The following is a 12,705-nucleotide window of genomic DNA, read 5'->3' on the forward strand; positions in this document are numbered from 1 at the left end:
TTCGAATTATTTTTGTTTATTTCATAAGCAATATATGACATATGCAATATTATAATTAGACATTGTCTTTTGGTCTGTGACATACGAGTATTCGGCAACACTTTCTTTCTCAAAGGCCTTTGTACAATGGTTGGTGTCTTTAAAAAATAATCATAAAAAATAGTTAAATCTTAACTCTGATAAATCTCTCTGTATTATTATTTTTTATAATATTGTTGAAAACTGTAAATATGTACCAAATAATAAAATATAAATAAGAATAATAATACTGTTTGTAATTTCACTGGCTCGCTTTTCTTGAATTCTATAACAACCCAATGCGAATCTTTGGTGGAAATGTATTATGTAACAGGTATTAATCTTAAGAGAAAACATAACACGTATAATTACTAAGCGTTCCAATGTATGTACTTGTTAATCGATATATATATATATATATTTCAGACGGTGCATTGGATTAGAATTTAGAACGCCTCGATCTTACTCTGATCGCGAGATAAAATCCACACAAGCATCATGACATATTCATATATTACATAAGTGTTTTAATTTTTTTTAAGATCTGTGACGTAGGAGGCCGTCGTTAGTTTACTCATTGGAATCAAAGGAAATTCTATCACATTTAAAACCACAGTGATCCTGCGAAATTATTTACATAATCGAAGCAGACGCCTTTGCCCATAAAGACATTTTCAAGCAACAATTTTACTTTTTTTCATTTACTGTGTAAAATATTTATGTTGGTTTAAATACTTGTTCAAACCTGAGCAATCACCACTCAATTTTCAAGCAAAGGAAATTGTGTAGAAATTTTCACGTGAAATATAAGAATCTATGAGTACATGCTATTTTTCCAACCGACACTGGACTAAGCTCTCATAGCTTCGATCCTTTTCGTCCAATAAGGATAGCAGTCCTTAGCCCAATAGCGATACTTTACAGGCTGATTCTTAAATTTTAACTTTCTTTATTAGACATCTGTTGTTATGTAATATACATTTTATTAAAATAAAAACTCACAGTTTGTAAAAAAAGAAATAAACAGTAAAACGTCCAATTATTTAATAAAAAACTATCAATGTTTTATATTATACGATTAAGAAATATACATCAATTTTTTTTTTGTGAATTATAACAGTATGAACATATATTTTTTACTAATTAGAATCGTGAGACGTTTTTATATTTTAATTTCCGTTAATATTCGCAATAAATGATCTTTGATTGGCAACCTAGACTAGACAGAGAAAGCCAGTTCGATTCTCGCTCGTGACTAATTTTCGTAATCGAAAGGTTCTTAAGATAGTTGCTGTGTTCTTATTTTTTTAATGTGATAGTAATATTACGTAAGTCCTTTTTAAATTCACAATGAAATTAGCAGTAAGTAGTAGAAGTCTGTACCTTCGCGAAGGCTCCCTTTACGCCCATGATCGGCTTGGATAAGTATAAGTAACACCCGTCTGATGTCTTTGTGTGCATGAGATGGCAAATAAGGAAAAAAAAGTCAATTAAATGTTTTTTTTTTTGTTGATTGAATGATAGGCAAGTTGCGGTTTACGATTTATGACGCATTAAAAAAACTACTTACTAAATCTCGTCCAAATCAATTTTCGGTGGAAGTTTGTATAGTAATCACACATAACATTTTTTTTTAGGTTTATCATTCTCTTATTTTAGATGTTACAGGGGGGAACCCATTTTACCACTTTAGAAGTGTCTCTAGCACAAACTATTCAGTTTAGAAAAAAAATAATATTAGAAACCTCAATATCATTTTTGAAGATCTATCCATAGACATGATAATACGTTTGGGTTTGATGAAAACAAAATTTTGAGTTTCAGTCTAGGTACTTATTTCAGGTAGGAACCCCCAAAATTCGTTATTTTTTATTTTTGTGTTAAAATCTTAAAGCGGTTCACAGAATACATCTACTTACCAAATTTCAACAGTATAGTTCTTATAGGTTCGGAAAAAAATGGCTGTGACATACGGACGGACAGACAGACAGACATGACGAATCCATAAGGGTTCCGTTTTTTGCTAATTGGCTACGGAACCCAAAAAAAATACAGCAAAAAAATTATATAATAGTTATTATCTATGTAATCTTAGTATTGTGACATTAATATGAAAAATGACTGATGTGACTTTATGTTTGCACAGATATTAAAAACTAATATTGTCATTTTTTTTCTTTATTTTATGAATATGCCGATGGTATTTCTTAAAAAAAAACAACGGGTACTATTACATACGATACATTTAGTATAGATAAATATTTATAGTTTGATATAAATATATTAACTATTAGTATTAAGTTAGTATTTAGTAATCAATATATAAATACTTATAAAAAACTCTATTAATCCTATAGTAGAAGAGAAAATAACAACAAATACAATTTATTTTTCATCATAATTTATTAAGACAAAAATTAAAAAATGTACATACGTAACATTAGTTGAATTTAATACGTAATACTAACATTAAAAAAATAACATCCGAGCAACAAGCTATTGAATGATCCGTTCTATTAATAAAATTGAAAAAAGAACAATCAATGAATGATTAAAATAATTGCACCAAATAGAATGCTAGATAATCACAATACATTAATTTCAAACATTTATAAAAAAAAAAACATAATCCGTGAGTTCTTATTTCAAACGTTGCTTATTTAATTCTTCTACTTTTTAAATTTAATCTTTATACAATATTAAGACATAGATACTTAGCAAATAACTCTTATCTAAATAACCTATCATTGCCTTTTTATATAACTTATAATTATCTAAATAATAAATAACACATTCATTGTTATTCCCAAACAGTCATATCTCATTTATTGCGTAAAAACACATACAAATTAATTTAAAACAATACATTGGAACTTTAAATATATATTCTAAGTAAACATTAGGTATGGCCTAAAATTTTGATAAACTATTCTAATAGTTATTAAAATTTGGACGTAAACAAAACACTGCACAAACAAACCTTATGAGATCTTTACGAAAACCAAATCCACATCGCAATTACATACAAACATACCACTAGGAATTCATTATACTGTTAAAACTTTGAACTAATAATACTTCTCAAGAAATTACCACTAATTATATTAGTAATAAAATATAACTTATTTACAATCTAAAATAATCCTGATCACTTTTACGTATTGTAATATTTAACGTCTCATTATTTCTTCTATGCTAAAACCTTTTTTAGGGCCACTCGATTGACTCGTTCCAGGTTTTGGGTTCACATTCGGTTGTATACCGACTATGTTCTTAATACCGTTAGCAATCAAACTAGAATCTGTATCTGTAGTTTCTTTTAAATTGGTCTGTGATATATCTTTGCAACTAGTAACGCTTGTTGAAGTACTCGGTGCTGTATCTTTAGGTGGAACATGTTTCACAATTAAATCTTGAGCGACTGTTTGCTGTGGTCCCAATACGGTATGAGATATATGCCCGTACGGTATTTGTGGGTGTGGAGGTGGCAATGGTAGGCCAAACTTGTGATAAGATTGTATGTTCATAATTGTCGGCGGTATACCAATCACAACATCGTTATTGACAATGGGGGGTCGAGGCATCGTAAGGTTTGTCGGTTCCGGCGAACGACTTCGGTATACTGCTGCGCAAGTCCTCACATTTTCCCCAATATCTGGTGGATGACTTCGTTTCCTAAATGTGCTGAGATACATTCCTGTAGGCCCTGGATCTATAGATGGACTAGCCATTTGACCGAGTTTTGAAGGATCTGGTGGTGGAACATGATGTAAGTCTCGGCGGATTTGCAGTTGTGGATGTCTTATTGGATGTTCAGGTATATCAGAGTAGCGTGTTTCTTTTTCTATAATTTCGTCAGTAGTAAATCTTCTTTTTTCGTATAAATCTGAAATCGGCATTCGATGTTTCTCTTGGTATTGGGGTCTCATAGTGTAGGGACTTGCCCTATCTCTATTCTCATTATGATGGCAATGAGTACGTTCAACCGGCGATGGTGAAACAGGTCGCGGTCTTTCTTCGCTTTGTTCTCTCCCAGTACTTTCAATTGAAGAAGAACGTGCTCTTCTAACTGGAGAATGTTCTGGTGATGATAGTTCAGGATCTTCATCATCGAATCCTGGTTCAATAGGTGATCCTGGTCTGCCGATATCTTCTTCACCAACATCTAAAACATCTCCCGTAGGAACATCGCCCACTGCATGGGTTAGTGCGTGTCGTCTCAAGTCACAATTTCTTCTGAATACTTTTCCGCAGGAGTTGCATTCATAAGGTTTATGGTCAGTATGTGTTAATAAATGGGTCTTGAGATTGGAACGTTGATTGAAACTTCGACTACAAACAGGACATTTGTGCGGCGACTCCTCCATATGAAGGATCTTGTGAACAGCTAGAGTTCGCGACTGACAAAATCCTTTTCCACATTCTGTACATTTAAAAGGTTTCTCTTTAGAATGTATGTACCTGTAACAAAGAAAGTGAAATTGAGTACAAAATATTTTAACCTCGTTAAACAGTTTATATCATAATATTACACTCTTAACGTTCTTCGAAAACATTTTAATGATTCAAGCCATAAAATATCGTGGTTTAATTAAATGTCTGAGGATGGGAGGAGTTGTATCGAGCATAAGTTCCAGATTGCTACGCGTATATAAAACAGGCTGTTTTTACCGGTTATATTGCAAAATGCAGGTAAGACACGGATAGACTATAATTGAACATACTTGTTGTTATTTAATTATTGTTATCCTATTATCTTAACCTTTAATTGTATAACATCGGTATCTATCAGAAACAATATTAAGAAACTTAACTTGTCTTATAAAAGGCAAAATGTTTAATTTATACTACACAATCGAAAGTTCAAGCCATTTACGAATATCTCTCTTGAACATCTCTCCACGTAACATTGTGAATACCGACGTCACAATTTAACATCGGTGACCACGATTCTGCGCAAAGCCACCTTGAACGTGATCTGAGTAATTTGAGCCTATACTCTCAAGGCAAGTTTAGACGGAGCATGCACGAGAGTACGTTACACCCACCATTCTTCCCTGACCCCTACCGACGCAAACCGTACTGTTTAAAATGCGGTATAGAAATGCCAGACGAGATCATTTTTATTTGGTTCCGTTCCACAAGAGTTCCAGTTCAGCCGAATCGAATTACGTTAAAAGCATTTTGTGGCCAATCGCTTCGATTAATATTATTAACGTAGCGAGGTATTAGGTTGCCGGTCCCGATGAATTTAATGATTTGCTGTACGTTAACTTAAAAGAATAATACCGTTCTTATTTCAAAATCGTACAGCTATTAAATAATAAAAGAAGCAATATTAGAAGAGAGATATGTCCATTTATATGAACTAAGGAAGTTCAAGGTTAATGTTATTTTATAACGGAAGTATAAAATTTGCAATTCATCAAAAGTAATCCATATGATCTTTTTGTTCGCAGTAATTGTCAGATTTTTTCGATTAATATTCGAGATCATCAGGGGTTTTATATTTCTTGTAATTGTATATTTGATTATACAAGGTCTTCTGTATATTAGACCAAATGCTATTAATCTTTGCAAATTTTATAATCAACTGAAATAATGCATTTTAATAATGTTTATTAAAATTAAACTCAACAAAATAAAATAAAAACCAAATCTGCTAATGCGTGATACTAATTTTAAAGTTAATACTGCCTTAATTATTTAAATTAGGCTTATATCGTCCGAAGAGCGCGATAAACGCGAGGGACCCAAGTGAAGCACATTAATGATAATGGTTCCAGGTCCTTAAATTCTTCGTCGTTGTCATGCGAAGAATGTGCCGCGTAAATAATATATCATTACTATGGAAGATAAACAAAAAAGTGTAATGACCTCAAACATCTCGCGTTCCGATGGTTTTTAGTTTCATCAAGATTGTACATGATGGTGTCTCGGCGTCATAAAGCTATAGCTGAGATTTATTACATCTACATTCTTCACAGATCTTGTTTATAATACTTCATGCTTTACGTGCCAAAATGTGTTGATTTCAAAGTTTTTAGGACGACGTTATTTCCTAAGCGAACATTGCATTGTTTTAATATGTTTTATTGTCTAATTTAAAAAGTCTTCGAATGAAGGTCCATGAATGAATTTACCGAGAATCTTTATCCTAAACCTTACGCAAATATTAGAATTGACAGTGACCGGTTTGGCTCAATGATTGCTTACAAAAATCTGTCTTATTGCATTAACATAAAGATTGTTTTGGAATAAAATTAAATTTTTACTCAATACTGCCGACTTAATCACATGAACATAAGCCGGAGGTACCAATTTTTACGGCTTAAATTTTCAATAAGGAAATCTCACGGCTAGAAATTAAATAATAAAATAACCTTAAGCTTAAAATTTCATACGTGAGCAGTTTTACAGTTTTGGAAGAATAGTAAAACAAAAAAAAAAAAAATGACAAAACTATCAAAGTGTTAAACAGAGATTTTTGTTTCAATCGTTAGATTAAAATATTGTTTCATATAATAATATAATAATATGGTTTCGTGTAATAATATTACTGCAATGAAAGGAAATTATTATCCACAGTAATAATTGCGTCAGTCAGTCCAATGTATGTCACTAAAACTGTTACAATATCGTATAATAAAAATGTGACCCCACACGAGTGTTATGTTATTGATGTAAAAATTAAGTTTCCAATTACTAGTAAGTTCGATTAATAATCGAATAATATAGCAAAAGGGAACGTATTAAATATAAAAACTTGACACGAATATCAGTCTCGAAACGACTTCCAATAAATTAGAAATATTTAATGAACGTGATATCTTAATTTTGAAATGAATTGAGAAGTCTATGCGAGATTAACTACGTGGGATGACGGATTTGGAACCACTAGTCGGACAACTTTACCGAGATCAAACGAACCGACAACGGATTCAAATTAACAAGGCAATTACCATCTTACTTTGAAAACGTTACTTAAAACCGACTAAGATAATAAAATCCTACAATTCTTACAAACCAACAAACCAAACATAACGTCTCGCTGCAACCTTGGACGTTTAATTTGAATTTGAACAACCAAAACCATTCGAACGATCACGATAAAATATTCTAATATCAAAAAAATTTGAATTCCGAATATACCCTCGAATTATGTACATTGAACAGATTATAATCGTAAATAATATACATAATTAATGACATAAACAAATCTCTCCTTCCCGGCTCCTTATCGCACCAGTTCGATCACTTTTGACGTTAAATAAAATATAAGTAACGTCTGTCTCTTCTTATTATACTTTAAGATAAGGATCGCGATGGACAGTCGCTCAGAATCCCATCAAGACCCGGCACGGAGATTAAAAAAAGTGAGACCCGAAATTACGGAGTGGACTGTGGTCTCGCGCTAATGGCTTGCATTAAAAAATATTTTCCATTACGGTTACCGGTTGTATAATGTATTTTGTTCGAAGAGACACTTACAAGAGATAGCGCCGGCGAAGAAAATGAAGTGACTCATGATTTTGAAAGAAAAAAAAAACAATACGAATTTACAATTGTGATAGTCTTTGTGTCTGTAATTGATCGAAAACTTCGGTCACTCAACTAAATCGTCTAAAAAAAAAAACATTCAAGTACAAAATTCATTGAGGAAACGCTCCGGCACGGCACGGTATTCGCCTGTGCCAGAAACGGGTTTTGAAAAACGTCCTCGTTTCGACGTTTCGTTTTACAAACAGCACAACTGTTGTGACAGCTACACGAATATGGAGACGAACAATTAAAACAAGCGAATCATAATTAACTTTTAGTAGTATACTTAGATCTTAGTTGTATACGTTGCCGATAAAAGAAAAATTATTATGTAAAATGCAAAATTCGATCGTGAATTGTTATAAAAAACATATGCTATGTTGACAATAATTTAATTATAACATTTAAAGGTTACTCGTAACAAAAAAGTATATCACTGTGTGTAAGTGAGTTCTTACAGAATAGCACTACAGGATACTCCGATAGTCTAGTTTACAATTTAAAGACACACTTCTCACATCGACCCGGACGGGTTTTTTGTAACAATAATTCAATAGTGGGCTTGAGATTGCCTATCTGAGAACGATATAATTGACAAAGAATTAAGAAATATTTAGAGATGATTCATGGTGTTAATTATAACATGTTTTTTTCTCATTTACTCTATAGTAATGTTTTATAGTTACGTTGGAATTAATATTATAATAATAATATTCAAACCTATTTCAAAAATATTAACATTAAAAAACATATTACGTAAACAACTAAAATGCAATCTATATTAATCCAAAGCCGTTTTGAAATGGTTGACATTTTTTCTAACTTCAAAGGAAGATTTATTAAAGTCACGTAGAATTATTTACGCAAGCATTATGTCTGAATAAATAGTGATGCTTTGTGTAAATCGTATTTCTGTTAATAGGATTATTATATAAACAATATTTTTAAGTTTACTCTATCTGGTTTATTCTTAACTCTACGCCCCATCGTCTATGGGTCGAATCAATTTCTCTCTACGAGTTTTTTTCTTATTATGAAGTATGAATCGAGCTAGCCATCTGGCCGCTTAAACGTTGCTTATAGAGCTTGCTTTTTTGAAAGTACTAGCCTTGTCTTAAAGTAATATTTAACGTTCGATAACCAGTTTATTGCACTAAAGTGTATAATTTAATATTAATGTGATTTAGTTATTAAAATTTGATAGAATTTTAGAAACCGTTCATTGGAAATATAAATCATTTCTAAACTATTTCACTCTTGGTTTGAATTAATTAATATATTTATATTATTATTTTAGTATGCATATTCTTAGTTATAAATAATAGTCGATTTTCGACTAAAGCATAATCAATATAATATTAATTATTCAGGAGATAATATTATTTTCAAGTAAAGAAAGCAGGTCCACGCGGCGGAATGCGAGGTCAACGCCCCATCCCCTCCAGCTCATCTCCTCTAAGCCTCTATCGTCTAGATTGATGAAGCTATACTTATCGTTTTTCTATTATTATATTTTACTCAGTAATATTATTTCATCATTAATAATTAAAAAATAATATAGGATAACAAATAACATATTTATAAGGCTGTATTATAAAAATGTATTAAATGTATTAGGAGTAAAATTTATTTCAGAAAAATCTGATCTTATAAAAACGTACGTTGATAACTTGGAATTGCTAATTATTTTTTATAAACTTAATATGGTTTGAATCAGTACACCCACATTTATTTAAGACGGTAGCGGCAACACATAAATTTTGTTTTGGAAATGGTTACAAACTGTGAAACGCCACAAGTAAATCAAAACTGCTTATAAACAGCGCTAATTAACATAATCGAGCCATTTGTATAATTAAGGAGCAGATTATATTATTAAAAATTATTCTATATTATTTTTAATCATTTGTAATTATGAATATATACGTAGATTATTTTAAAACATTTTATTCTAAATGTCGATTAGATGTTTTTTTAAGCTGGATACCCAATGCTCGAAATTTAAACGTGATCATTATTAAAAAAATAAGGCTAGCATATCTGTCTAGATTAATTCACATGTATATTTTGTTTCTATTCTTATTTCTTACTCTTTTTTTATTGATAATACTGAAAAAAAAATTACTGAAAAAGAAAAAAGTTGGGACGATTTGTTGTATGGATTGAAGTAGGTCAGACAACCCTGGACGGTTCAGATTGGACCCGGTAGGTGGCGTTGGAACTAAAAAGTAAATAAAATTCACATTTCACCCGGATGAAGTGAATTTACATTGCATAGTGGCAATGCCAATTTCAATCCATCTCAAATAAAGAAAATATTCTTGGCAGAATTCACGGCTGTATATAATTTGTTCAGATGGATAATTAGACTGCTATACTATTAAATAACCTAATTAAGTACAATAAATGCTAGCTGTTCATTCGCTTTAAAATTTATAGTTCAGCCTGTGAGTCGAATCAGCTATATAATCGAAAACCGTTCTCAATAAATTGGCTATTTAATACAATTTTTTTTTTCAAATTCTGATAAGCGCATTCAAACAAACTTTTCAGCTTTACATAACAGTATAAATATATATACCTAAATTATCTAGTTAAATTAAATGTCATGAAGCCTAATAACATAATCCAAAAACGGACACTAAAATCTACAAAGAATTGAAAAAAAATTAATGCAACATTCTCGTGGAATATATAGCGTATTGTTATTAATCTATGGAACACCCAAATAGTTACATGGAGAACATTGAAAATAAAGCATGGCACAGAAGTAGCGACCATATTAAGGCATATAAAAGTACTTAAGCAACCGTTGCTTGTCGTGTAAACCCACGCAACGTTTTATCTGGTACTTAGACGGGCCTTTAAAGCTTGGTACATATTTAATTCTATTTATCAAATATATTTTATATTTATGATAAAAAACCAATCCAAATATAAATAGTGCAACTATATTGTAAACGTTTATGTTAAAATAAATTATTCAGTATCGATAAAATATATTCGAAACAATTTCGTAAAGTGAATGCAAATCAGAGGTCACAGTTGTCGATAAATTTAATTTAATAACTCTAAGAATATCTTCCATAATAAATATTTTCTAGTCGAAATGTGTGCCTTGTGTGCGCATACTCTAAGTCAATTTGTTTTAAAGCTACCATCATGAGGAACAAACGCCAACGCCTCGACTTTCAGCTAATTAGCATTAGAATAGACTTCGTTTGAAATATTGTCTTGGTCGTGGCGAAATCTTTAGTGTTCCTATAATTGTTCTAGAGGTCATTAACTGGGTTAACTTGTTACATATTTCTTCTCTTGGTGGTGGGGCTTTCTGGAAGCTGGTCAGCCAACTGCATACTCATATCTCATTATACCGCCAAAAATATAAATATACTAACTTTTGAACATTAGTAATTTTGCATTTCGATTTGAAAGATGTTCCGGTGAAACTCTAGTACTACTCTTCCTGTAGTTTAAGTCTAAGAAATGGTTAAAATTTTTTACAGCCCCAATATCTATGAACAGTGGTTACCATTAGGTTAATTTGCCAGTCTGCCTAGCAATTTCCAATTTAAAAAAAAAATGTTAATGTCAAATGAATCTAAACAAAAATCCAAACATGTTATTATTAAACGATTAAGACGTTAAAAGAAAAAGATTATCTTGAAATAGATACTAACGAATATATTAATAAAGATATTTGTTTATTTATTCAAGTTTATTCATGAATTGAAATATTAAAACAAGGAGCAGTAGCAAAACGTTTACATCGCCCAATATAACATAATGCAAATGAGTCTAAGTGTTATTCACACGGTTTTTCGCAACGAATTGAGTGGCATTATAATTCTCGTAAGTATTTTTTGCGGTACAACTTCGAACAGAAGGATATGTATGTTTTTATATGATGTACTTTTAAAATTCTTATTTCATCTTTGACTACTAGCTATTAAACATTTGTTTTTTATTACCTTGCAAAGTTGTTCTCAGTTACGTAATTTTTGTAATATTCTAGATAAAACTAGTTAAAATTTCAATAGTTGAATTTTCTTTACAATTAAAGAACCCTCATCATCATTCGAAATCATCTCTTTCAGTTTTAATATCAGAGTTCGTGATACAGCAGAAATCAATAGTCATAAATGCATCATACTAACTCTTTACTTAGTTCTTTTTGAAATTATTCATAGCTCTTTAATGATTACGTGTGTGGCCAAGATAATGCATCATTAGTATCTTTCACACACGTTCGAAAGCTTGTTAGCGTTTTGCGTTCACTGGATTTACAATAACTCGTTAAAGTACGAGTCTCATTTAATCTGCTACTTCCCTAATGAGACCAAGCAGTCGAGCATTCAAAGATTTGACATAACTATATACACGTTAGGTAACGTGCTGTATACTCAGTTCCAAGGCTTTATCTCGTAAACTCTTGACAATTTTAATAGGCCGTATGTTGTATGGCAATCCGACTTAAAGCCCCCAAACATATTTTAGATTCCTATTCAGTTCATAGTACGTAAATAGAATATCATAGGCTTTTTTATTAGTACAATTATTTCTTAATTTTCTATAACAGGTAAAAACTTAATGGAAAAATAATACAGTTTACGCGCGGAGACTTGCATAACTCCACGCTACATCATTAATTTTCCGTTTGTTATACTAAAGAAATTTTGTATTCGTCGCGCGGCTTTATAAAAAAGTTGAATCCCCAAACTCGGACAGGTACGTGGACAAAAAATAAATGGAAAATACTAATGGAGCGCGGCGAAGTGGTTGGTCCACGTTGCGTTCAGGTATGTAACTGGATTTTTAATCTTGAGAATGTCGACAAGTATATTATATAATTTTAAATAACAAAGACAATATAAAAATAGATTAAAAAATATAAATAAAGCTTAACTTTGTTTATTAAATTTTATATATTTACTGTTGTTTGACCAATTAACAAAGATAGAATTAAAAACATTTCAAATTTGTTAACATTTTTGTAAGTAATTTGACGTATATGTTATCGGAATAAATTTGATTGTTTTTAAATAAAAAACCGTTTCCAGTTACAGCTGTTACTAATATATCAAGACAGTATGATACTACATAGCTTCCACAGCCGGTTTATCGTGGTCGCAGTCCGAGCGGCAT

General features: G+C 31.1%; 1 protein-coding gene across 1 annotated transcript in view; it reads right to left on the reverse strand.

The window, feature by feature from the left end:
• Positions 1 to 2,778: 2,778 nt before the first annotated feature.
• Positions 2,779 to 12,705, reverse strand: part of LOC113400251 (RE1-silencing transcription factor) — a 31,393-nt gene continuing 21,466 nt past the window's right edge. The window contains exon 3 of the mRNA XM_026639757.2: positions 2,779 to 4,479. Coding sequence (XP_026495542.1) covers positions 3,189 to 4,479 — 1,291 coding nt within the window. The 3' untranslated portion in view covers positions 2,779 to 3,188. The remainder of the gene's footprint in view (positions 4,480 to 12,705) is intronic.

The sequence above is a fragment of the Vanessa tameamea genome, chromosome 17 (assembly GCF_037043105.1).
Source record: "Vanessa tameamea isolate UH-Manoa-2023 chromosome 17, ilVanTame1 primary haplotype, whole genome shotgun sequence".
Classification (NCBI taxonomy): domain Eukaryota; kingdom Metazoa; phylum Arthropoda; class Insecta; order Lepidoptera; family Nymphalidae; genus Vanessa; species Vanessa tameamea.